At 40.1% G+C, this 26,797-nt stretch overlaps 1 protein-coding gene across 2 annotated transcripts in view; it reads right to left on the bottom strand.

Moving 5' to 3' along the window:
* ssbp4 (single stranded DNA binding protein 4) overlaps window positions 1–26,797 on the bottom strand; it is a 101,496-nt gene that overhangs the window by 62,864 nt on the left and 11,835 nt on the right. For both annotated transcript variants that reach the window (XM_055048376.1, XM_055048369.1), the window contains exons 2-4: window positions 24,179–24,251; window positions 18,910–18,971; window positions 7,756–7,840 (exon numbers count right to left, since the gene is read on the bottom strand). In XM_055048376.1, coding sequence (XP_054904351.1) covers window positions 7,756–7,840; window positions 18,910–18,971; window positions 24,179–24,251 — 220 coding nt within the window. The remainder of the gene's footprint in view (window positions 1–7,755; window positions 7,841–18,909; window positions 18,972–24,178; window positions 24,252–26,797) is intronic.

The following is a 26,797-nucleotide window of genomic DNA, read 5'->3' as shown; positions in this document are numbered from 1 at the left end:
TAGTCTCTTTAAATGATAGCTTCATCCAAATGATAGCTCAATTCCAGTTGTCAACTTAGGTCCCTCTTGTGATTATATATATATATATATATATATATATATATATATATATATATATATATATATATATATATATATATATATATATATATATATATATATATATATATATATATATATATGAAACATATGTATATATATATATATATATATATATATATATATATATATATATATATATATATATATATATATATATATATATATATATATATATATATATATATATATATATATATATATATATATATATATATATATGTTCATACAGCTATATATGAGCTCCCGGCTGAGCTGTCTTAATTTAGGAACCTGATGTAAAAGAAGGAAGTGGCCTCTGATCTGTCTGTGGGTTTTAACCTACAGGAGTGTATGTTTAAAGATAGTTTCTGCTTCCTTGGATTTGACTGACAATCCCTCTAACTATCATCACAACTTTAGATCTAATGAGGAATGGCAGTAATAGAGAGCTGCAAGCCCTTTTTTTTCCCCTCAGCTTGGAGAAAAGACGTGGAAAAAAGTTGATTCACTGAAAAGAGATTTACTCGGTGAAACTGTGCAATTCTCCGTAATTTGAGGGTAAAAGTTGAAGGATAAAAGCCGAAAAAAGCCTTAAAAGTGGAGTCACTTTTTTGGCATTTGTGCAGGTTAGAGTTGTATGATCACAGTTGACAAAGATGTAATAAATGTAAACCTTTTTTTTAATCATTGAAGCTCACTTTAAATCCTGAAATTAGAAAACTGAAGTAGAAATGGTGGTCAAATGAGAAGGCACAGAAAGCACAGGTGGAAAAAAGTCATTCAAAGTGTTCATAGGCATTAACGGATAACTGGGTTAGGGAAATTAAATAGGCTCGGCCTCCACAATATCCGGGTTGATGACATTTACGCTGGTCTGACTAGGAGGGCAGCATGCAGGAGGCTAACACCAAAAGTCAGATGAAGTAGGAAAAACGCAGACTTCAAAAGGAGATCCTGGTGTCTTCGGACACTTGAGCGTTGTTACACCTCCAAATCTTTTTTTGTGTGTGTGTGCATCTCCGCTGTATCACTGTGTGTCATTTATCTGTCTTCATGTGTCCGTCTCCATGTCTGTTTCTGTCAAACAGAGATCCAGCAGCTTGTCCTTACATAGTTGAGATCAAATGCTAAACCACAGCTCAGTGCAAGCCTGCACAGAATGAACCTGCGAGGGAGGCAACCATAAACAATATTTGATCTCGTGCTTCTGTCACTTCTAGACCTCCACACACAGACACAGCTTGAGGGCAGCATTTTCAGGCTTTGTTGCCTCCCTCAGATAGAGGAAGGTATACACACAGACACAGGAGCCGACTGGCCTTTTTCATTTAGGCTGTAACAACGGTAAACAACGCCGCACAAAGGCAGCATCCTCTCGCTCAGCCTGCTGCCTGCACTCCACGTGCTGTTTGATATTAAAAGACAAAACAGGGAGTGAATGAAGGAGGAGGAGAGGCGGCGCTGGGGATGGTCGGAGGACGGACAAAATAGCACACAATGTTATGGTCTAATCTGAAAATAACCAGGAGAATCTGTATGAAGAAGATATCAAAACAAGCCGAGTCCAGGTTGCATCCTCTGTCTATACCCGCTCCTCCTGCAGTATGGGTGTTATTATTATTCCTGCATGTCGTCATGCCGCTTCACTCCTTCCCTCGAGCGAGGAAGCGGGCACCGCTGGCATCCAGCCAGATTAGCCAATCAATCTCCTCCAAGAAAGGGAACGTGGAGCAGAGGAGAAAAGAGAGAAAGAGCAGCAGGAGAGGTCTGGAGGAGGGATGGAGAGAAAGACCTGAGAGAAACTGAAGCGGGGAAGATGGTGTAGGACGAGTAAAATTGTGCCTTTGAAAGAAGAGCAAAGACTGATAAAGGAAAAAAAAAAGAAAAGAAAAGGAGACCGGCTGAAAGTGAGCACCTGGTGCAGCAACACAGCAAGCGGCAGTGATGGAAAACACACAGAACGCCGCACTCGGCGTCCAGACAAAGGCTCGGCCATCAGCGGTTGTTTACAGAGCGCGGCTCCTCCCCTCCTGCCACCTGTTACTGTGGTTGAGCCGAGCAAATGTTTAACCCTCTCAAAGAGTCCCCCAGCAACAGTCAGCAGAGCATCTCCATCCATCCGCAGGCTGCCACTCCGAGCCGAGCAGCTCGACTTAACGCTCTCCTTCCCTCTTATCTATTCATGTGGACTAATCGATCAGGAGCTGAAACGCTAACAGGACAAGTGTCACCGACTAGATGGACGACTTGTCAAACACTCTAGTTAAGAAGCTTGACTTGTATTTCTGTCGTGTTGTGAGATTTAAGGTTTTCTGATGTTTACAGTGTTTTTCTAAAATTAAAAACCTTCATTGCTTCCAATGTAAAACTGAAAGTGGAAATGGTTAAAGTACTTGAAGAGGATAATTTGTAATAAAAAAAAAAAAAAGAATCCTCATACAGCCATGAAGACAGATACATTTCAGTTTCAGATTTTCACACTATGATAATTTCACACTTTCAGAGTATGGCAGTAATCAAAGAAATATTTATAAAATCTACATGATCCAATGCCATTTGTTCAAATGGTAACTTAAAAAGTTATTTTAACTGTGAAAAAAAAAACAGAATTCATTCACGCTAAGTTTTAGTTTTATTCTCAAAATTTATATTTGACTTAATTTCGATTTTAATAGATAAACTTATAGAAAAAGACTGACTGAACAGCAACAGGTGTTACTCTCAGATCCATTACTCATGTCCTCTTGATAAGGTTAGCAAGTTAATCCAGGACCAACCATTCAGCAAGAGACTGAATGATGAAATCCACCTTTTGAGCAGCTCAAATACTAAAAACCCTATTTTTTCCATACTGGCAATCCCACTAAAACTGAAAACTATTACTTTTATATGTCTGCAAACACAACACTGCTGTTTTTTGATGCAATTTTGTTTTGAGAGTTTTGTTGAAATCTGCTAAGGGGAAGGGGAAAACGTATTTACATATAAACAAGATTTTCTTTTAATTCTGGATTCAGAATCACTTCATTGGTTTTTATTTTTATTTTTTATTTACACTCAGTTTAGCTGCTGGAATGACACAAAGTTTATTTTTAAGTTTCAGTTCTCAGAAAGTAAGTCTGAATTCAGTTGTTTACATTTATCATGTCAGCGAAAGCATATAAGCAGTGTCATAATTAACCATTGACCTGGATACAAGCCTTCTGACCGCCGGCGAGTTTGCATTTCCAAGCCAGAGTTGGCATTCCCTGTTAAAATAAAATAAAAAGCAAAACAAACCCCTAAATTACTGATAATCTACAATTAAACAAGAATGCCAGAAAACTCTGAAGTAGAGACACCTCAGCAGCTTCAGTGCATTTCAAGATATTTCTTTCAGGAAACAAATCAAATCTGAAACTCAAGTTTTGATGTGGTCAATAAACCAGTGACCCACTTAAAACCAATATAGAACCATTAAGAAACACACTAAGCAGTTTACTTAAGAAAAAAATAATCAGATTTTCACCTTTCAATAACTATGAAGGCTGTTTTCCATAACTGGAAAAACACTATCAGTAAATCTCTTCAAGTAAATTGTCGTCTATTTTTTCCCTTAAGCTCGATTGTCAGAATAAAAACATGGAAAAGAAAAAAATCAAGTGAAACAAACAACTCTTCTCTCGACACAAAATGTTTTTTTGATTTCCTCCTGACTTTTCTGCCAGCTATCATCATCTTCATCAGTCGACCAGAAGCTCGCCGGAGTCAGTGAAGTGCTGTGACGTGAGTGACGCATTTGTGGCACTAAATCTGTGACTCTCCGCAGGCGGTGAACCCAGCCTTGCGAGAGCAGCAGATGTTTGGGGTCGCGACCTCCAGCTGGGGCGAAGCAAAAAGTCTGCAGCGAGGCCGAGCGTAACGTTTCCTGAAAGCCTTGGTTTGTCTCAGACCGCGAGAGCGTGCGCGCGCGCCTCAGCCGAGTCCAAAACAAGAGGCTCCTTCTTTTAACGCAAACGCGCCAGGGGTGTGCGTGCGCAGGCGTGAGTTCCTGTCCGTCCGTAAACATGTTTGCCTTCTTCATCACAAAGCTCGCATGCTTTAATCACTCATATTGCATTACAAAAGACATGCTCTTATAATCAAATCCATTTACCCAACAAAGCACTCTTTTGAGGATCGTCCAAATTCCCAAAGAGAAAGAGGACTGCAAGATGTGCCAATCTCTTTTAGGAAATAAACATGATTAAAAGGCAATGTGAAGAGGAAGGCTGAAATACAAATCCAACAATTAAGAAAGGAAAAGATTACTTTACAAGACTTCAGGCTCTTTATCATACTCTACCTCACTCAGTTTGAGTGTGTGTATTCATTTGCATAAGAGTGTGGGTGTGTGTTATGCATATAAGCCTTGCTGGAAGTGGGAGTGTTTACATGCAACCTGTAAAGTGATAAACAGAAAATTCCCGATTTAAAGGTGAAGCCCACCAGCTACCTAGACAGGCAAAGGGCTCTAGTTCTGGGACTGCGTCCAGAGATCCAATTCCTCTGCACTCCCCTGGATTAGTTGTCAACCGGTCTCCCAGATCTGGGGATTAGCACGTTATTTTTCAGCATCTCTCCCCAAACTCAAGAGTCTGGCATCAAGTCTCCACCACTGCTGTCGGTGAAGGACGTGAGATGTGGCTACAAATCAAGCCAAACTGAGAATCCAGATCTCTAACCAAGACTGTTGCACTCACTTTATGTTTCCTGGCAACCAAATTGTGTTTAGGGAAACTGTGGATCGAAATTTCAATTTACAGTACTTTGCTTATATTGTTCTTATTGTCATCTCAGGCAGATAATATCCCACTGAAGTCAGGACTCATCTAAAAGATGAGTCCTGGTCTATCCTTCACATTCTCCTTTTGCCATCCTTGTCAAGCGGCACGCAGAGCGAAGCATGTGCAGCTCCTGGGAGCCGTGTTGTTTTTCACTCTGTAATCCGGGCAGACTCAGGGGAACGAGGTATCCGTTATCAGCAAGGGGCCATGATGGAGACTCGCTCAGGCCGTCTGTCTGCGGGGACCAGGGAGCTGAAGTTAATCAGAGACCGACAGACCCCTCATTACCCCGAGGATTCACACACCGCGACCCTGACACGCTCTCCGTCTCTTTCTGTCGCACAGACACACACTTACGAAAAGCACGAAAGCTCGCTCACACCTTCACCTTCTCTTTTTAGTCATCAGCGGGAACTCTGCCACACCCTCTGGGATCTTACTTCAGATTAAGTTCAACATCAAGAATCAGCTGAAAACCAAAGGAAAAACGGCTTAACTCTTTCTGATCACATGTTTTTCTCAGTAAATGAAATTATGATGTCTATTTCTTCACAAAACCCATTTAATCCTTGCAAGGTTTCAGCTTGTTTCAGTCTGTTAGTGGTCAGTGGGTGAGGGTTTTGGAACGCTACACAGAGTCAGATGCAAGTCAGTTAAACTAAAATGGTTGGTTTTGAGTTGTGGGAGGAAGCAGCGCAACCCAGAGAAAACCCAAACAAACGTGCAAACTCCACATAGAAACCTCTCAGCAAGGATAGAAACCCTGGACTTTCCTACTGCGAAGCAAAAGTGTTAACAACTGCACCAGCACATAAACAGAGGTTTAACAGTTTTGACAGACTAAATTAGCCCTCCATGTTGAACATATGATAAGTCTGACATCCTGAACTTGAAACCAGGCTGAAAGTCAAGCCACGCTTCAAGTCTTTAAATAAAAACCAATACAATCGGACCGCTTAGTCACCATTTCTGTTCAGTCCAACCCACCATTATTTGATTTTAGGTGCATTCACACAGCACTTTTGCATCAAGCAGTCACAACAGCTGGGAATGTGGGGCGCTATTGTAAAAAGCTGCTCAGTATGAGCATCGAGAGAGGTGGTGTGGCTCTGTGTATAAAAGACAAATGCAGCAAAGAAGAAGAAGAAAAAAAAGGCAGCAGAAAACAAAAAAGTACGCTGTCCAGCTGGGCTTCCTCAGAAGCAGAGCCAGGTACTGCGAGGATTTAAATGCTTTAAGATCACTTTTTATGTGTCATTTCCTCCCTGGTTCACTCAAAATTCTTTTTGTTTTCTGACTCTGAGCAAACCACATCAGCGTTCCTTTTGTAATTGAACCAAGCATTTTCAGCCGGAGCTTGCTCGTTCGGTTCACAGCAGAGTTCAGATAAGCTTTCTGAGGAAACAAACTCTCCATTTAAAGGATACAAATCAGCTCAGATGTGAGGGAACCCGGCTAAACTTTAATTTGACACATTTGTCCATGTTTCATATGTCTTTCTCTGCTGGCTAATTTTACGCAGTGAAGGACTTCAGCACATTCAAAGGCCCTGAACAACAGCAGAACTCAGACCTACACATTAAGCCATATATTGACCAGCGCTGTCAAACTGCAGCCATTAAAGAGCTGACACACAGGAATCCAGCTGGCCTACCTCTGGAGAAAGGTGTAGGAAATTATATGGCATTTAGATTAATTAGACACAGTTGTCAGATTTAATTAACAACTAGGTTTAATTAACCATGTAATTAATCTTATGGTGGTCCAACACATGTACACGCGCAGACAAGCACGGAGGCAAACACATACACTCAACTAGTGCCCACATAGATATGAATAGTTCATGCGCAGCAAATGTAATCTGTTCAGCCGACAAGCGCTCGCACTTTTTTCTGTCAAACCTCACAAGAGAGTTCAGCTGAATGGGTGAATGGCTACAAGCTAAAACAGCCTGAATGAAGAGCGTGCGGTAAGAATAGCACCTTTAATCCATTTCAGGTTTAACTCCTGCCCTCACAGGATGGTAATCTTACAGCTGAAGCAGCAGCTCATTCAGTCAGCATCCACACACCTATGTAATCCTTTATCAAACATGTAGCAGGTAACACGCTGCAAACGTTCATCACGGTTCTGACAGATTGACAAAAGACGTACATCAAAATAGTCATTTCAAGAAAAATGTGTGCAACTTTTCAAAAGATGAGAGGGTCAGGAGGGGCCACCGACCCTGACCTTTCCAATCGCCAAGTCCGACCCCGGTAGCCATAACAAGCGCCGCCTGGCAGCGTCTCCTGCATCGTGTGTGACTGTGACGGAGGGTGTTGGTGCCATTCTGTGATCAGCCTGCTGCTTTGTGCATTTCCACTTTCCTGAAACCATGAGTGCACCAATAAGCAGCCAGGCATTATCCTGACCTCTCACCCCAGGAAGCAGAGAGTGGCTAGGACCAAAGAGGTCAGAACAGCCAAAAGGACAAAGTTAAGCCGATGTAACAAAAGGGGAGCGAATCATATCTGATTGTGGCAGGATATGTGAAGTAGCAGATTTTCAAGGATGGGACTCCAAGGGTTTTTCCATAAAATATGAAGCTGGTGTTCTTGGGTCATACATTTTTAAAAGCAGAATATTTTAGCCGTCTGCCTCGCAGTCTGTCCCATCCAGCGTTAAAGCTGCATCGCATAAACACTGTCAGATAACAGGGAGCCGCAGCAGCATTATGACAACAATTACGATCACACTCTGCATGTGCGTGCATGAAAATGTTGGATCTGTATGCGTGCATGGGTGTGTGTGTGTGTGTGTGGCTGTGTGTGTGTGTGTGTGGCGGTGTGTGTGCCATGCTGGAGCAGTATTGGTGGAGTTCACTCACATAGTCATGGAAAGCCTTGGCCTCGCTGGAATGTTCGCATGTCTCCCTCCGGTCCGGGGCGGCGCAGTACAGATCCCAGAATACACTGTGAACACGGGACAAGACAGCGACAACAGTGAGAACATCAACTAACAATTCATGTATCTGGTGCAGACAGGTTTGTGCACAACACATGCAAAGGGTGAAACAAACCTCGATGACTTCAAAAATTTGCATAAGCGATACAAGCTGGAATGAAGTTAACAAGTGAACAAATATTTCTGTAAATTTATTTATTTATTTTTTTACCTAAGTCTGTCGAACTTTGTACAATTCAGAGAGAAATGCATACCAAAATTAAACCAAGAAACCTTTGCAATGTTTCGCTTCCTTAAGGTCTTTTCTGTGATGAAAATTAATTAATAAAGATTTAGATTTGCATTTGTCTTTCGCCTCTTGTGAATATGAAATACACCAGCAATAACTCAACTCAGATCAAGAAAAGGAGACGCTGATTGAAGAGTGTGTGCAAACGAAGTGCAAAGCATTTGGTGAAATTAAAAAAAAAAATCATAAGTGTCATTCTTATTCATGATGCTTTTACTTAACTCTCTCTCCTAACAGTCTGAAAAAAATTAAGCCTAGATAAATTGTTTCCCACTAAACTAAAATCTGCGTAACTAAACATATTTAATGTCATTTGGTTACAAAAGTGTTGGAAATCTCTGCTTCAGGCATAAAAGAAATTATTATAATAATGCATCATCAGTAGTGATAGTAATAGTAGCAATAGCCAAACTGTAGTATTAGTTTTAACAGAAGCAATTTGAGTAGAAATAATAATAGTAGCAGAAATAATAGCTAGAGGAATATAATATTAGTATTAATAGTAATTACATTAAAAGTAGTAATAATGTCAGCAGAAGTAACAGTCGTAGTTCTTATAGTACTAATAATACTGTTAATAGCTGCCATTATGATAACAGAATTAATAATAGCAATAAGAGTGGTATTAATTGTTGGTAACAATGATAATAACATCAATATTAACAAACCGTGTTTCATATACTATCATATATACAATGTAATCTCTGAAATACTTCTGAAAAGCAGAACATCTAAAACCTTAAACCCCGAGTTTTTCCCCTCCTGCTTCCACAGTTTAACAGTGTAAGAAGCTCAAAGCTACAGGTTCATTTTAGTTCATATTTTAAAAGTTTTACTTATTAAATCTGGAGTTTTTCATCTCAGAATGCTCATTAGAGTTCCCCCTTTCCTCCCACTTCAGAAACTTAGAGTGATCTCCAAAGAGCTGTTAGCATGAAGGACCTCCAGATGCTCCTTTCAGCCTGCCCTGCCGACCTGCAGGTTACTGACCAATCAGCTCTGATTATGTTACTTACTGTCCAATCAGCCGTCCTCATATAATTTAACTAGAGCAGGTCCAGTCCTCCAGGGCAACAGGGGCCACAAGGTTCCACTCCAAATGGGCCCTTAATTACTGCTCTGAAATTAAGTACTTGGTAAGGCAGTCCATATAAAGCAGATCTCCTTCCTCACCATATTGATTTTATGGACCATGTGTTTGGAGATCTCAGGAGGGGACATCTTTGCAGTCTTTTAAAGGTGCAAATAAGCTGTTAGCTGTCTTACTTTTGTTGATGGAAGGACGCCTCCATAGAATATGTCAAGAGAAAATATCAATTGCCCATGATTGTCAGAAAGTGGCTCAGTCGCATTCCGCCTTATTTTTCAACAAAAACAAAGCCAATTGATAATTTCCTTCTTCATTTTATTTATTTATTTTACTATCTGAGGGCTTCGACAAGATAAAGGTGCAACAAGAGGTGTCCTAGAATGAAAATTATGAATAAACATCTCATTTAAACCCTGTAGCACATCATACCGACATCTAAAACAAAAAAGCTCAAATTGAAATGTGCCATTAAATTATTTAAACTTTTAGAAGAGAGTCATTGCCCTTGGGTTCTTAGTGCGCATCGGAGTACTTTCTAGACAACGAGGTGCTCTGAAGAACAGAGAGAGAGCATGCATTGTGTGCTCTCCTGTCACTTCACAATAAAGCCAGCGTACATTATCATATCTATCGGCCGGCGTTAAAGAGATTGCTGCGCCATCGGAGACGAGCCGCGGCAAGGAGGCGCGACCATCGCAAATCCAATCGGCTCTCTGGGAAATGAAATGTGACTCGGGTTAGAGTTTGTTACGGGGAAGACACCACCGGGTCGGTGGCGCAGCGGGGGGTAAGGTGATTTAACACCTCCTGCCCTGTGAAGTCGATAATATATTGCAATTTGAACAGCTGACCTGCGTGCCTCTGCGCCTCGCAGGGAAATCTCATACACGCCACGTCTCTGTAGCGTAATCTGAGGAAGAATCACTGTTAGGATGGGAGTAAATGTACAAACCGAGACTTTCATTATTCTGATATTATTTTGAGCTTGACATTTTTCTGCAGCGCTGGAATGGGAAGTGAGGCAGGTGGGAGGAAGTTTAGGATATGAAGATGAATCCAAAAGTTTAAATGCATCTTAAACTTTTCATAATTTTTGACACACTACAAAGTAACATAGTTGTAAGTGGAAGCAATATAGTACGGCCTTCAGAAAATTTTTCAAATTAAGAATATGAAAATGCATATATTTTTGGCCTCCTGTACTTTGAGGCCATCCATCCATCCATCCATCCATCCATCCATCCATCACCATCCATCCATCCATCCATCCATCCATCCATCCATCCATCCATCCATCCATCCATCCATCCATCCGGAATCAGTGTTTTTCAGCAATGATCAATATCTAACGATACTTGGAAAGTAGATGAACTGGTAAATCAAGATCTTTGTTTTCTGGTTGAACTGCCTCAAGCTGTTTCTTCACTGCAGCTGACCTGAGCAGCGTCGGCATCATTGCAGATTTCTGATACCCCGACAAATAATCCAGTGCGACCAATTGCCTTTAGAAGTTCTCTAATTAGTCAATAGAGTCAAACTGTGTGCTCTTAACTCTCAGTGTAAACCCAGCTGCTCTGTGAAGCTTTTCAGACACGACCATCCACCTCAACCAACAGGCGAGGGAAGAGACAGAAAAAGCTCTGTGGTAACTCTAAAGGAGGTGCAGAAATCCACAGATCAGCTGGAAGAATCTGATTACAAGAACTGTTAGTTGCAGCCCCCAAAAAAATCTGCAACAGAAAAAAAAGCCATTGTTGGAAGAATGCCACAACAAATTGAGATGAGATCAAAACTTTGTGGTCTTTAACATCAAAAACCTAAGGGGTCAAACCAAACAACTATGGCGGAGAGGAACCGCTATTAGATGGAAATAATGAGAAGCAACACCTAATTTTATTTTCCGAGTTATTGGAAAGAAGAGTCAGAAGGCGTCGAAGGGGCGACACCTTCTGACTTCATCGGACCGGAGTTTAGTGTTCTGGTCCGTCGGTGCATACGTTCATCAGAACCAGATGGGGAAAGAAAACGGCTTCTGGAGGTTGAGTAGTAAAACATCAACGTCACAGTGAGAAATAGGTGTGGCAGCGTCACGCTGTGAGGATGCTTTGACTCAACTCGGACGGGAAAGCTGATCAGAACTGCAGGGAAAACAGGAGGGGATGAAAACAACGCTAGAAGTAAACCTGCAACAAAGACTGGAAAAATATGTATTTATTGAGGGATTTGTGTAATTGCGTGAGAATTCTTGTTGAAGGAGCTCCTTGTCAAAGAATAATTTCTGATAGATGAGGTTATTTTCCTACAGGATCACATTCAAGCAGGAAAGCAAGACTAATCATGCAACCATAGTTAAATGGTTTTGATCAAACAATATCCAAGTATTAAAATGACCTAAATCTGATAGAGAATGCGTAAAAAAAACTTGAAAACTGATGATTTGTCAAGAAATTGTCAGTTTCGACAGATGTAAAACTGGTGGAAGAAATCCCTAAAGTCTAGCAGCTAAATTCAACTACATCCCACACTTTTCAGATTTCTATTTACAAAAATAAATACTAAAAACTTCAAATCCTTTTCTTTCCACTTCACAATTAGGATCTGGTATTTGTGGGCACATGACCTAAACGGCCATTAAAATTCAAGACAAGAGGGGTTTAGATGCTTTTCCGAGGCACATCGTACTCTATGAAGGGGCTTAAGCCTTTCAGCACAAACCTGACAATCGCAGCACAATTTGGAGGGAAAACCTGTGTCAAAGTTGTTGTCACATCCTTTCAAAGAGACGCTAATCTGTAGAAATTATCAGGGAAGTCAACATTCACAGTTAATTAGCACAAGCAATCAACAAGAAATCTGATACTCCTACACACCCTTGTAACAGCAACATTTCTATCCAATTATCTAATCATCTCAATCTAATCATCTCATCACGGGAAGCTCTTTATGGTCTTAAGGGAAGTAACTGGTGTTTGAGGCACACATCTCTGCTCCGAGGTTGCAAAGTTTAACTGCTCTTTACTTTGAAGTGCTACAGGAGAGATTTGAATCCAGCTCCTTTATTTAGATGAAAAGTGAGTATAAGATAGCTGCGTGAGTGCACACACACACACACACACACACGTGCATTTTATTTCGAGGACAGAGGAGGAAGAGGATTAGCGTCCGTGCATCCAGGAGAAGACAATTACCAAAATGAAATGCCATCACGATAATTATTTGTAATTAACTGCGGCCTGTCAAAGCCAGCGGTTACAGTGCGCATTTTCCCCCCCATTATAACAAGGAGAACAAACAAAGATGGAGAGGGAAAGCTGAACAGACGAGTCCATATGATAATCCTGTCTGTGTCAGCTGGTCAGTCAGCAGAAAGAGAAACAGACATTAAGAGGAAGGTGGAGACAGATGGAGATAAGGAGGCAGGCAGAGCATGAATGGAAGAAAGAGTGAAATAAAATTACACAGAGCCAACGGAGCTCATCTTATCAGAACAGACTCTTCTTAATGGGACAGAAATGTTAGAATCAAAGCGAGGAGGTGGAGAAACACAAGCTCTCCAATTCTTCTTGCAGCCCTGAACAGCAGACACTCTCCTGCCATTATATAAAATGCATTCATCAAGCAGGTGGAAGCAATAACAATACTGTAACATGAAACTAAGGGAAACTACCATTACATTGTGGGTAATAAAATATGGAAATTACATCATGCAAGAGAACCACTGGCTGAAAATGAACAAACAAACGATGGTGGATTTGTGGTTTTGTGCGGCTCTCAGACAAATATTACAAAAGAGCTAATCATTGTGGAAGCAGTTTATAAAAACAGACAGAACAGGTCGCGCTTCAGTCTAATTATGGTATAATTTAATTGAATTAGCACTAATAAAGGTTCATTGCAGTCAGAGTGAACTTAGATATAGTTTGTTACATGCAGAACATGACATTGTCAGCTTCCTTTTTATTATTTTAGCATAAATCAATATTTAATCAAGATGAAATCTGCACCGCCCAAAGACAAGCTTCCCTGTACATTCGCTCTGAGCCTTTGTTTGCAGAACTTTGACCCCAAGGTTAGAAAGCTGTAAAGATTTCAGGAAAATTTTACAAAAAATGTTGTTCAAATTGAAGTTTTAACCCCCCAAACCGAGAATGTAACCCAAATGTTTTTGAAACCTGTCAAAAATCTTTACAATAGTGTGCCAGTCAGATCATTTCTTGTGTTTCTTATTTTGTAATTCTTTATCCACCTGTGTTTTTATAGTTAATTTATATTTTATGTGTGCATAAAACACTCTCCTGGACAGTCGTTTTAAGAACGACTGTTGCGTGTCGAAGTACGCAAGGTAGTCCAAGAACACAATATTATTATTGCACAAAGAATTGGGTTTAGCTCAATTTATAAAACAGCATCTACCACAAAAAAATAAAAGTGTATGTGACAAATTAATTCATATGAATCTGGTGTTTTACAATTTTGGCAAAGACGACTATTATTTAATTTTTTTTGTTGTTGTTGTATTTGCGCTGTCTGGAGAAGAGCTTTAAGTCAATAAATTAATGGCTGCAAAATTTTATTGGGAATTTTCTTGTAGAAGTAAAGTGTAAAGTGTGGCACAATCAACAGACCTGAAGCCAGAAAGGAGGCCCAGACCAACACAGAACCAGAACCATGTTTGACTGTATATGTATGATGTTCTTTTTCAGAAATGCTTTGTTGGTTTGATGTTAGACTGAACCCAGCTGGGTGTGGCTGCTGAAACTAAATCCATACATCTAGTTAATTACACTTAACGATGAGGGGAATTTGGGACTATATTAGTTTGGCAAATTTTTTCTCCTTTAATGACAACAATAATCATTTAAAAACACTGTTTTATATCATTCGGGTTATCCGTGTAATATTTACCCGAGAAAAATAAGTACAAACAAAAATCTATAAAGAAACAAATGTTTCTTTTTCATAGAATTGTACAAAATAAACTATTTGTACCTTTAGGTTCGCAAGAAAAAAAAAAGATCAACATATTTTCTGGATATTTGGACTTAATTAGAGGTTGTGAAGCTAGACGAGTCAGTGATGATCCAAGATGGAATTGAAATTATTAAAATTTCTCATATTGAGAGACTTGACAACAAAAAGACATGAAACTAAGAAGAATGAGGTCATTAATTAGTCAAAGAGGAAGTGATAGAGTCAGATTTTTCTGGAAGAATGTTTTCTGCTGTCTCTGATCCTCAGAAGTCTGCTAGAGCCCATCAAAGCGAGATATCTACATAACGTTGTTGGCCTGTGGTTTACGGTGAAGGGTGGTGTGAGTCTTTAGGAGGGTGGGGGTCAGGGGGAAGGGCGCTGAAGACTCAGAGGCCATCCAGTGAAAACTGGTTAAAGCTATCGATTCTGGGATAAAAAAGGCGACAACTAACATCGGCCAATAGAGAGGCGGCTAATGACACAATCAACACCTGCAGCCTTCACTGAGCCCTTTCTTTATCCCTCCACCCATAACAACAGATGTGGATGAGTGACCCCCGCCTGCACCCCCTCTCCCAAGGTCTCTCCACTTTTTCCTTTCTTGTTGAACCCCCCCTCCCCCGCCACTCCCCCACACCCACCCACCTTTACAGTCCTACAGGAAACAGTGATTCAGAAAAGAAAAAATAGAAAATGCACACCAAGGAGCTGAAGAGGAGACAGTGGGGGTGGGGCCGGGGTGATGGTGGGGTCGGGGTCTTAGGCTTGGCTGTTTAACACAAAAGAGGCTGGAATGCAAAGAGTTAATCCGTTAGGGGGTCTCTCTCTTCCGCAAACAAAGGGACGGGCCTTCAGACAAAGGTTGAGGGAGGAGGAGCGGTGGGTGAGGGATGAGGGAGGTTGGTGGCTTTTCTGCCATCTGGAGCTTTTGTTTTGAGGGATGCTGGAGGTTGGAGGGGGGGTGAGCTGGGTGGCACAAAGGTGGAGACGGGGGCTCCGCCTCCTGTCCTCCTCAAGCAGCCGACCCCTTCGCTCCCCAGACTCCACGCACAGCCAGGATGGAGTCTGGTCCATGTGCTCCGCGGCCCAGACAGAGAGCCCTCAGCTAGGTCACACTACACTGGAGAGTGCCCTCCATAGCCCAGATAATCATCTCCCTCCACTCCCAGGCCAGTGTCATCTCCCAACACCAATGAAATACATCAGTACAGTTACGACACACACTCAAGAGTGCTTGGTTTTCCTTTCTGTTTTCCACTTTCACACACAGACGCCCTCTCACTGGTTGCAGCAGAGTAGAGAGCAAACTAATGCTGCACTGTGTGTTTGCGAATGTCACTCCGTCAGTATGACTGGTGGCTGTCAGATTGAGAGAAGCCAGGCTCTTTAAGGGCCATTATGAGCCGTGTCAACAGGCTGCACAATCACAACACACACGGGGGCAGGAGAGGATGAATGAATGAAGCCGCATGTCCGGGTTTATTACACAGGGTTGGCCGGGGGGCTTTGGGGATGAGCGGGATAGCATGAATGACAAACAAAGCGGACCCTGTCAAAGCTCTTATCCCCTCTCCTCGGCTCTCGTGCTGCCTGGCTAAGGATCCAACCTGCCTGCCTCGCTGCCAGCCGGATTCTTTGTCTGCTCCGGTTCCTGTTCCTTTTTCTGTCCTGCCTGCTTTCTCTTCTCTCTGCCAAAAACTTATCTGTCAATCTGACAGATACATTTACAATAACAGTTTTGTTCTGGTAGTATAAACTATCCTGGTGTAAAGGTAACACTGATTCATATCATCAACCTATAGTATTTTCACTTTTTCCAGTTCCCAAAAAGGCAGCACTCCATCACAGGGCAACACAAAACACACACACACACACACACGCACACACACACACACACGCACGCACACCCCCCCCCCCCCCCCACACACACACACACACACACACACACACGCACACACGCACGCACGCACGCACGCACGCACTCACACACACACCCACACACACACACACACACCCACACACACACACACACACACCCCACCCACACACACACACACACACACACACACACACACACAGACACTAAAGTATAAATTAAAGAGGTAAAAAGGTGAATTGCAATGACTCTCAAATCAAGAAGGAGAAGTTGTGCTTCAAAAAGTAAAACAAACATTTATATTTATGTGGGTTGTATAATGTCTGCAGTTCATTCAGGCTGCAAGAGAGTGAGCGAGAGCAAAACTTTCAGCAGGAAACAGAGAAAGTTAAACTGAAATTGACCGTTTTGAACTTTCTGCATCAGAGTTAATGTGAGAATCTACACATTCTATATAAGACACAGAAGATCTGCAGCTGTACTCATGGAAATGCGCTTATCATTACTGTAAGATGCTTATAACAGTTTAAGACGTTAACGCCGCAGTCGTGTTTTGTTGGAATCGGCTAAATTCAACGCATTTAGCCGTATTTGTTTTATTGTCAAAGCTTTATAAAGGCCTGTAATTCACAACAAAATTTCTGTCTGATGCATTTTTTTTCTCCCACTCATGATGAGCATTTGTGTCAATCTCTGAGTCCATTGACACAGCTCTTCCAGGCAGACAGAAAAAAAACACATTTCTCCATTTGTGCAGCATTAAATGATTTGACAGACTTATTTGAAGAGTCTGAAAAGACTTTGTTTTATGACACAGAGCTTCAGGTTGGAGTCTGTAAGTTCTGATGATGGGAGCAGAGGGTTTCCAGCCATGAGGCCAATACACAGGGACAGGGACAGGTGCATGAAAACCTTTTGCAAACAACAGCAGGCTTCGGCTGACTAACCCACTCATGCAACCCCCCCTACCATGGTCAGCAGTTAGAGCAAACACACTGGATGGGACACAGAGGTTTTGGGAGCTTTTTCATAAAAAAAGAAAAAAATTCAAGCTGACAGTGAAAAAGCAAAACACGTTTTACATTTTGTGACAGTAGTTTGAGCGTAGAACGACATAACGAGTGAATTAAATGATAAGAAAACACCTTTAGATCAATTAGAGATCCATAAAGTGTTTTAAGAAACCAACTATTCACATCATCAGTTGATTCCTAACCATTTCCACTCTTTTATACGTGTCCTCTGTTCTCATTTGTAAGACAGAAAGTAACAAATAGCACTTCTAAAAAGTTGCACTCTAGAGTTCGGGAATCACGCATGTAAAAAGTCTATATATAAATGATGTGGACTAATTGCTAAAATGATGTCACTTTAAATTAAAATGAAAAGAAAGTCGAACTGAAACCTCATGGGACGTGAGTTGTTGCCGGAAGATTAGAGTCTGCATTTGAGTGACAGCAGAAAAGAAAGCCAATACAAGACCCAATTTAATATTACTCTATTGTTGATGAGCGAAAAAAAACCTCGCCACATATTTTTTCCTCGAGTGTCTGAAAGTAGAGTAAGAGGCTGATCAAACTCCTCTCCTTTGGAATCGCCTACTAGTTCCTGTCCGTATAGCAGACGCCTTTTTTAAGGCTTGAAACTTTTCCTTTTGATGAACTTAAAGGAGTTCTCTCTTGTCTTTGTTTGTACCTTGCTATAGGCTTAGACTGCTCAACAAACCGCTGACCACTTTTCCACACTCTTTCCTTCTCTTGCCCTCCATTTGGTGAATTATCTTTGAATCATGAGGGTCATATTTGTCTGTATTTTCTTTCAATAGAAGAGACGGCTGACCTATTGTTTGTTTTTTTTCTTCAAAAGGACCGGTGACAAATCAGTTTCTACCTTTGCGCTCCCTAAATAAATGGAGCTCCTGCTCCCTTAAACTCAGCATACACTGCAAAAAACACCAAAATTTAATCAAGTAGTTTTGTCTAGTTTCTAGTTCTTTTAAGTCAATAGTTCATGTACGAAAAGTTCAAATTATTTCACTTGTAACAAAACATTTTTTCAATGCTGTACATGAAATAATCTGACAGTGGAATCAATGCTTTTTCATCAATATAAAGGATTTATTGACTTAAAATTGACTTCAAATGTACTAAGATATTTCAACTAGAAACTTGACAACTTGCTACAATTTTGTGCTTTTGCACTGTAGGCTTTTTGATGTGAAACACCTCTTCAGCGTGTTTCAATTATTGGACATTATTTCCATTAGCTCTGTGTATTTAGCTTTTTTTCTGTTACACAAAAATAACTACAGTCTTATGTCTGTGCTTTGTTTTTCTGTCTCTTCTCTGTCTTCTCAAACCTTAGATAGTCACCGGAGATGGCTGATAAACGTCCTGTTTTTGAGTTTTGCTAAGAGCTAGTGTTAGTAGTTGATGTAATGTGAATTTATAGCTAAAGCTATTCAGTTAACTTTTATCATTACAAGTGTGCTGTAGTGTAAAATGTGATTTCTGTGCCACATTCACAGGAGGGACTGGGGAGTGAGTGGGGTTCAGTCACAACAACCACAATGATTGGAGGATGTGTCAGTGATTCCTGACATTAACTGAACTGTGAACACTTCATGGAGAGACACCTTGAAAAAAGCCTTCAAATAACGGAGCTCAGTTGTCAGTCAAGAGACCAGGAGATGATGCAGTTGCTGTACCTGCAAATACTGCCTCCATTTCACCCCTGCACATTCATTCAAACCTTTAAGATTACCTCTTGGGTATAAACATGAGATGTTTAAAAAGAATTGTGTGTGTGGCCGAGCAAAGAAACAAAAGCAAGAGGATGAATGAACACATACCACCACCATGAGTGTAAAAATCCTGGCGGTTCCCCAAGTGTGATATTCTTCTCCCATCGGATCTGTGAGAAACAGGGAAAGAGAAAGAACATTCACGGCAAGAGACAAAGGAGAAGAATGACAAATTAGACGCTGCAGCATGTTTTATTCATAATGTAACCATTTTGCTTAACGTTCCTCCCAACTTTAAGCTGACAGAGCGACACTCTGGGAGAAATAATCGGCCAGGGAGTGATCTATAGCGCAGAGCAGAAGAGTTCGTGGGTAAGACAGTGTGACTGTCTTGAAGCAGCAGTGCTCTCCGCTGCCCTCAGAAAACCAGCCAAGCTCCTGCCTGTATCTGGACTCTGAGATAAGATCCAATGAGAGATAGCCGACCAACTGCCTGCTGCACACCCGACCACTGACATGGCTCCACACACATAAACAGCAAAGATTCAGGGCCTCTACATACAGTCTACATACAGTATGTGAAGTCAGCATGACAGGGCCGAGATTTCTCTATTTTTCTCTTCTATATGTGCTTTGTATCAAAAAAAAAGAAGAAAAAAAAACAGATACAAGCCCCAGGTTTCTATTAAAGTGTCTATCCTACAGATTTCCCCAGTGCCACTTATAATGATGTGATGTGCGGCGCGTTGTTGTGGGCCTGTTGATTTAATGCTGCTAAAGAGCTGAGTGCTGCACTGTGCAGGAGAGCAGAGTGCGGTGAAGTCCTCTCGGGGACCGGCGGCGCATTGTGTGGATACTATAAACGTGAGTGAGTGCGGGCGCTTCCCGCTAGAGGAGGAACAGAGGCTAATTAAGGCCGGAGAGGCTGGTTGATAGCGCGCTCATTAGATGAGCAGGTGTATCTGTGTGGGACCTTAAGTTTATCTGCAACTATAAAAGTCCCTAATCTATTAAAAACACATTTGTGATTGCTCACATGGGTATTACACTATATAATTTTTCTTTAAAGTCTTGATGAAATCATGTCATACGAACATTTCGATAGCAATTTGCCAGGCAGATTTGATGGCTCCCACTTGTCACTTCATGCAACGTGAGTTTGTATAATGACACAAAGTTGTAATTTCCTTGTCTGCAGCTTCCCCTCCTTCCAGTATCAGGAGGGGAAGCTGCACATGAGAGGACAGTTACAAGTTTTACATATTTTGATGCACAAGCAGCAGGTGGCTTGGTCAGCCTGCATCGACCAGACCAATGCTATCTCTGCTGATGGACGGCAGCAATCTCAAGCACAATTGATTTCCAGTTCAAAGGAGTACCACAGCATTAACATATCTGGGTTTCACAACATGAAACCAGTCTTGCACGTCCAGCTGCATTTACAATGATTGGTATGAATATCCAAGGCATAAACACTAGCAGAAAAACATTGTTGTAGTTGTTACTAAGATGCGTAAAGCTAATTACCCTGCTACCTCTGCACACCTATTGAATCAATAATATCACTCCAACTTTATGAACATAAGACAGCAGGGATTGTTTACGGTCCCAAAAATTCAAGAGTACAAATCACTTGAGTAGACTGTTTTTTTTAAAAAATCAGATTAAAAAGCATAGCCAAAATAAAGTGTTTCCTACTAAAAAAGGACAATGAAAACCTGGTGTTCTGTTTTTAATGTTGTTTTTTTTCTGCACTTAAGACCTTTTACTTGAAAGTAATCTGACAGGCAGAGAGAAGAGGAGTAAAGACATGCAGCAGTTAAACTCAGGACGGCCACTCTAACCACTGTGCCACATTGTAATGGTTTCTTTACTGGTCTCTGAAAATCAATCAAACAGGCAAGTATGTGTGTTGCTGTTGTTCCAAAAGTTCATGTTTATTGGAGATCATTGGTTCTCAGTTCTCAGCTGCATCAGGATTAGGAATGTTACTTCTGCTGTCTGATCACGTCTCATAGCATTAAAATAAAATTATAATGTTATATAAAGTCCCCCAAGGTGTCCAGTCAATATTACTGGACAACTTGGACCACAAATTCATCAAAAGAGGAGTTCATGCTGTCACTCTCATGCTTTTAAGTTTTCAGTAGATGATGTCAGTAAGCTATCTGGAGAATACAGCATTAGATGAACGCATGTTATAGAATAAATTCTGGGATATTTGAGTCGCGCTTGTGTTAAATCTGTATCAGTGGTGCATGAATTAATTTTTAGTTTAAGCGCCATCTGAATGAGGTGAGAATCAATTTGTTTATGCAACGTCAATTGTATAGTAAAGTGATGCATTCGTAGTATTTCCCTATGATCTAATGTCGTCCTATGCTACTAAAACAAAAGCAAAATTTTCGTAGTTTATGAAATGTCTTATAGAAAAAATTTTGACTTTTTTCTGACAAAATTTCATGTAGTAAAAAGACAACACAGCAAACCTTTTCAAATAAATGGTAATACACTGGAAATATTCTAGAAAGCCAATAAATGGACACTGGTGAATCCTCATGCTGTGCACTCAAAGATAAAGCTACATTTGAGACAACTCCATCTAAAAGACTGGGTTTGAATACCACGTGTGCATGTGTACACCATGTGAATTTGTCTGTGAATATGCAGTTTTAATTCAGTTCTGTGTTTGTGCGCCTCTGGTTGCCAGTGACCCTGAATTTCACCCCTTTCCAGCAGCCTAACGATAAAACTTAAATCTCTGGGAGAAGATTCACCCATAAGGCCTCTGAAATTATCAAAGCTTTCTGCAGCCTAACTGCTGTATCTCACAGTGCTGCTCTCTCCATCATACTCAGATTTGTATTTTTCACACACACACACACACGCACGCACGCACGCACGCACGCACGTACGCACGCACGCACGCACGCACGCACACACACACACACACACACACACACACACATATATATATATATATATATATATATATATATATATATATATATATATATATATATATATATATATATAAATTTGAAATGGCAGTGGCCATCACAATGTTGTTGAGGTCAAATATGACATTTTTGTCTGTTTTTTTTAAAAATTATTATTCTTTAAATCAAAAATCTCAAAACATTTGAGGCATTTTAAACTTTTTGAAAGTTATTTTCAGAGGGGTCAGGCAAATGAAAGAATAATGAAACATTTTATGCAACATTCTTACAATACTGCTGTGGAACAACAGCATATTGATCTTATTGACAGTATTTAGAGTTGATTTATCTGATTGTTTCCACTTCAAATTATTATTTACTGAACAGGGTGCATATTAAAGTACACACTTAAGCAGCACCTGGTGCAAGTACTTTTACCAACATCTGCTGCTCCATATAAAAAAAAAAAAACATCTGCTACACTGTGCTTTTTCAAACTGTATAGTGGCCTCTGATTTGTGAAGCCATCATACAACTTGAAGATACAGAATGAAGATGTTTTTATATCACTATCTCTGTTCTTTCTATCAATAATTGTATCAACAAAAAGCATGCTCTACGAGACATGTTTTGAATCGAGTTAATCTCAGCTAAAGATTTGTGCCATTTGCTTCAATACATAAATGCATATAGTGCTGTTTTATCTCCATTTACGCAAAGGAAGTTATTCAGAACGGACACCATCAGAGAAATTGCAGCTCTTCTTTATGGTATATATTTGTTACATTTAAGTACTAAGTTAAAATCAAATTTACACAACTTAGTTTTTCTATGGCAAGAAGTCAAATCCAACTTGGCAGGTCAGAGCTCCAAAAGCCTGATCGTCTCTAAAAGATTTTGCAACCAGATTTAAGCCTTTTTGATAATCTTAAGTGGTCGAGTAATCATTTATTTCTCAGGTACAATAAAGAAACTGTTGCCTTCATTTGTTATGAAAGTTATGTATGTATTAAAAACTACTTAAAATAAATTTGACTTTGTAATTTAATGCCTCAAAAATGGACTACCGTCTTTTGAAGAAAGTCCTGCTCTTTTGTTGTGGAAATATGCAGCGTATTGTATGAGCCGGCATTTAGGTTGCCACGGCAGACTCAAGGAGTGAGTCAAAGCAACACTGGTACTTATCTGACGGTAGAATGACATTAAAGCATGATATAAAGCTAAAAAAAAGTCGATTTTGCATCATAATTTCGTACATGGATGGCTTTGTTCTGATGTTATTTTCTCTCTGCTCAGCTTGCTGTTATATTTGGATGTCAACATCTGCTGCTCCATATAAAAAAAAAAAAAACATCTGCTACACTGTGCTTTATATATATATATATATATATATATATATATATATATATATATATATATATATATATATATATATATATATATATATATATATATATATATATATATATATATATATATATATATATAGTCTATCTGATTACATTATATCCAGTTACTAGAAGTAATTTCACCAAATAATTTTATCTATAACTACTTACTTGTACTTGAGCAAAAGTTCTACTTGTTGACAATTTCTACTATACGTAGCACATATAGGTATGGATGTGTGTTAATGCCTTTCAATGCAAGTTTGATCTATTTTTGTGCATATACCAGAACCGGCTAATTATATATTTTTAATGCATTTTTGTTCAATTCTTTAAAATTCACTAAATTTACAATGAGATAAAACATGTTTGACAACACATGTTTATAAAATTCCTTCATAGTCTGGATTCCTGAGTACAAATAGTTGCAACACTGACCATGTCGTTCTGACCCGAGTTAACATGATGACGTGACAGACAAATATGTCCTGGAATAAAGTGGCCAGAAGTCGACCTGCCACTTTTTCTTTCACTAGAAGTGAGCGTCTTTCACAGAGCTAAATAAAGCCTGTGTGCAAGAGACGTGTTCAGCTGCAGAAAGCCCGAACATGGAACCATTAGCAGGAAGGATGTCCATTAGTAAAAGGATGCAACACATTAGAGCCCTTACAACTTCTACTGACTAGAGGCATAATAAGAGGCTAATATCTCCAGTAGACCTTGAGCAAATTGTTAGGACTGACTTCAAACAATCAAGGTTTAACTTGGCTGCATCAAAACAGAACACAAGCAACATGTCCTCACAATATATATAATTACACAGTTTATGATTCCAAATGAACCTCATATAGAGGGGTGGTTAATCATGCTATGTAGTCCAACCAATGTTTGTATTATTCTGAACATAGAAACTGGCTAACGTCCACTGTTGGCTGTAGGTTAGGGAATAATTGTTGAACCCGGAAAGACCCACTATGTAAATTCCTCGTACAATAGAAGGGGACTCACACTCATCCTTTTCAAACAGGAAGTTTCATTTGGACATCTTACCTCTGAAAGGAAGGTCTGTGCAGATTTCTGTGCGCCAACGTGCAGTAAATACTCATAGACGTATAAAGCTAACCTGGAAAACAAAGAAGAGAGAAAAAAGTTTTTGGGTTTCAGAATGCTTTTTTTCCCCACATCATTATACAATTTAGAAATCATTGAAGGATTCACACTTATTTCATTGTAGGAAAGCAATGGAACAGGATGGTGAGGCCTTTGAAATCCTCACTGTTCACGTGAAACGAAGACGAGATAAACAAAGCTTTTGCCGTGCGAAGATCGTATACATTGTGGCGAGGTTGTAAATATGTGATGTGAGGCTCTTTAGCGAAGAGCTAAAAAGCTTTGGTGGCACTTGGCCATATCCCTGTGGTTTTAGGCCGTCTGCTGTCCAGGCCGAGACACTGAAAACAAAACGGTGTAGACACTCTGAGGAACATGGGACAAGGGAGAGAAGGAATGAGCTCAGACATGATACTCAGACATCACCCAGATCTACATCACATCAGAACGGGAAAAACCTACATCCTTGTCGCATCCTTATCATGTCGCACAATTATTTTTGGACATTGTGCATTAGCTATGTTCGTCTCATCACAGGAAAATGCAGTCTTTGTTTTCCTGCGATTATATTTTTATTATTTGAAGATTGACACTAACCAGTGACATCATTTCACCAAAGTCAATTAAACCAAACTAGAGTTGTAACATTGCTCTGATCTTACAACACAAGAACATGTTAGATGTTGAGTTGACAAAAAACAGAGAAGATATTAAAAATACTCTGAATTCTTAAATTTTCACCCATCACAAAGCCTGTTTCCAGTAGGATCCTGGTAGAAGAAATGGCGATGTTTGTTTTTGCTCCTATCCCAATTGTATAAACAACTGAACCAGGTGGGAAATTAATATAGAAAGAAAAAACTTTCAATAGTACTCAAAACCTCTGTGTTAAGGATTTTTGATTTTACGTTCAGATGTTGATAAACTCCAATAGACGAAACAACACAGGGGGAGCCAAAGGTTCAGGGTTATTAATTATTAAGTTCTTGAGGTTAAAGAGTCAGAGTAGCATAATGGAAACAACCTTTGTAATAAATCTCTTGTATGACAACTATGCCACAAATCAAAAGATGGGAAATGAAAAATGCAGACAAAATTCAGCAAACAAGTGAGTAGTCTTCTAGTTACATTGCAAATGTCCGTCGTGTTCACTGTAGAAGGTGTTCTTTCTGTTGTGCAAAACATGCTGTAACATGCTCAAGCGTCACATCACTAGAGTCTATGGCATGTGGTCTCATATATGGAAAAAAGCAATCATTTATGTCAAAGTCTACGAGATTTGATTAAACGTTTCCAGAGTTGAAGGAAGAGAGACTCATCCTGTCAACCAGGTGTTCTTTGAGCTGCTCACAAGTGATCACAAACAGTGTGAACGGAGCCAAAGACTTGACCGAACCTTGCTATACTTTTTTTTTATTATACTAAGTAATATCAAAGCATTGGGACTCTGACAGTAAGGAAGGACATGCAAATTGCACACGTCAATACTCTTTCAGCCCTCTGAGTGAAATTCAGATCTGTCTTGCTGTGAGGTGTAATCACACAGGGTAATGTTGAAAATTGATGGTTAGATGAAAAATAACATAACTTTTCTTTAGACCTGCAAGTTGGAAAGATTTTTTTTTCTATAACATTCAACGTTCAAAATTTAAAAAAAGGCAAACATTATACACAAAAGCTTAGATAATCTTTGAATCGTTTAAGTTTCTGCTGGATTCAAAACTGCTACTTCTGTTAAGGACTTTTTACAATAAATGTAATATGGCGGCTGACCACCAGGGGGTTCGACTCACACCCATACAATTGTAAATTTTGCTTACATTAGTCAGGGTTTCTCCCAGTCGACTCTTCTGGCCGACTCTTCACTACTGTTGAAGAAGCTAACCGTAACCTCCAGGCTACAAAGACCTTTGAACTTTCAGGCAATGATTCCCGAATCTCCAGCACCAAACCTCTAAGCAGCCAACTATGTCTTGAGACTCTGGAGGTGACACAAATCTCTACCCAAAAAGCAAATCAACTCCAAAACATGCCGTTGCCTCACACCATGTAGCTTTAAGCCATGTGAAATGACACTGCCAATGCTTGGTAGTGACCGTGACCACTGGTGACGATGAAACGCTGCTTTTCATGGAAGATTCATGATCAGAGAGACCAATTCTGGTTGATGTCGGTTCATAAGACCCTCATCCACCTGGCTGGCTCCATTAGGCTGGATGAAGGCTGTCGTCTGCTGCTGGCTGCGGCCAAAGGCACTGCCATCAAAACTAGCTAACGAACGAACTAACTCACTCTGGAGTCTTTTAATACAGGTTACATTATTGCAGCATTTTTTTGTTATAAGTTGCATCCTAACGACAATGAATGATTCCTAGCATCACTTTTAAAACCTTTATCGTAATCTGTAATTGAAAACACTCATTCTTGTTCTGTTCAGTTATGACACAAAACATTTGCAGTCGTTACCTTTTTCTTTTCGTTTGTTTTTCTTGCTGATCTGATATTGGCAGAGAGTTTATGAAGGGAATTGTAATGAAGCTGAGACATAAATGCAAACCC

This window comes from Poeciliopsis prolifica, unplaced genomic scaffold (assembly GCF_027474105.1).
Source record: "Poeciliopsis prolifica strain line A6 unplaced genomic scaffold, Auburn_PproV2 SCAFFOLD002, whole genome shotgun sequence".
Taxonomy (NCBI): domain Eukaryota; kingdom Metazoa; phylum Chordata; class Actinopteri; order Cyprinodontiformes; family Poeciliidae; genus Poeciliopsis; species Poeciliopsis prolifica.
The sequence above is the reverse complement of the archived record's forward strand: the minus strand, read 5'-3'. Positions and strand labels throughout refer to the sequence as shown.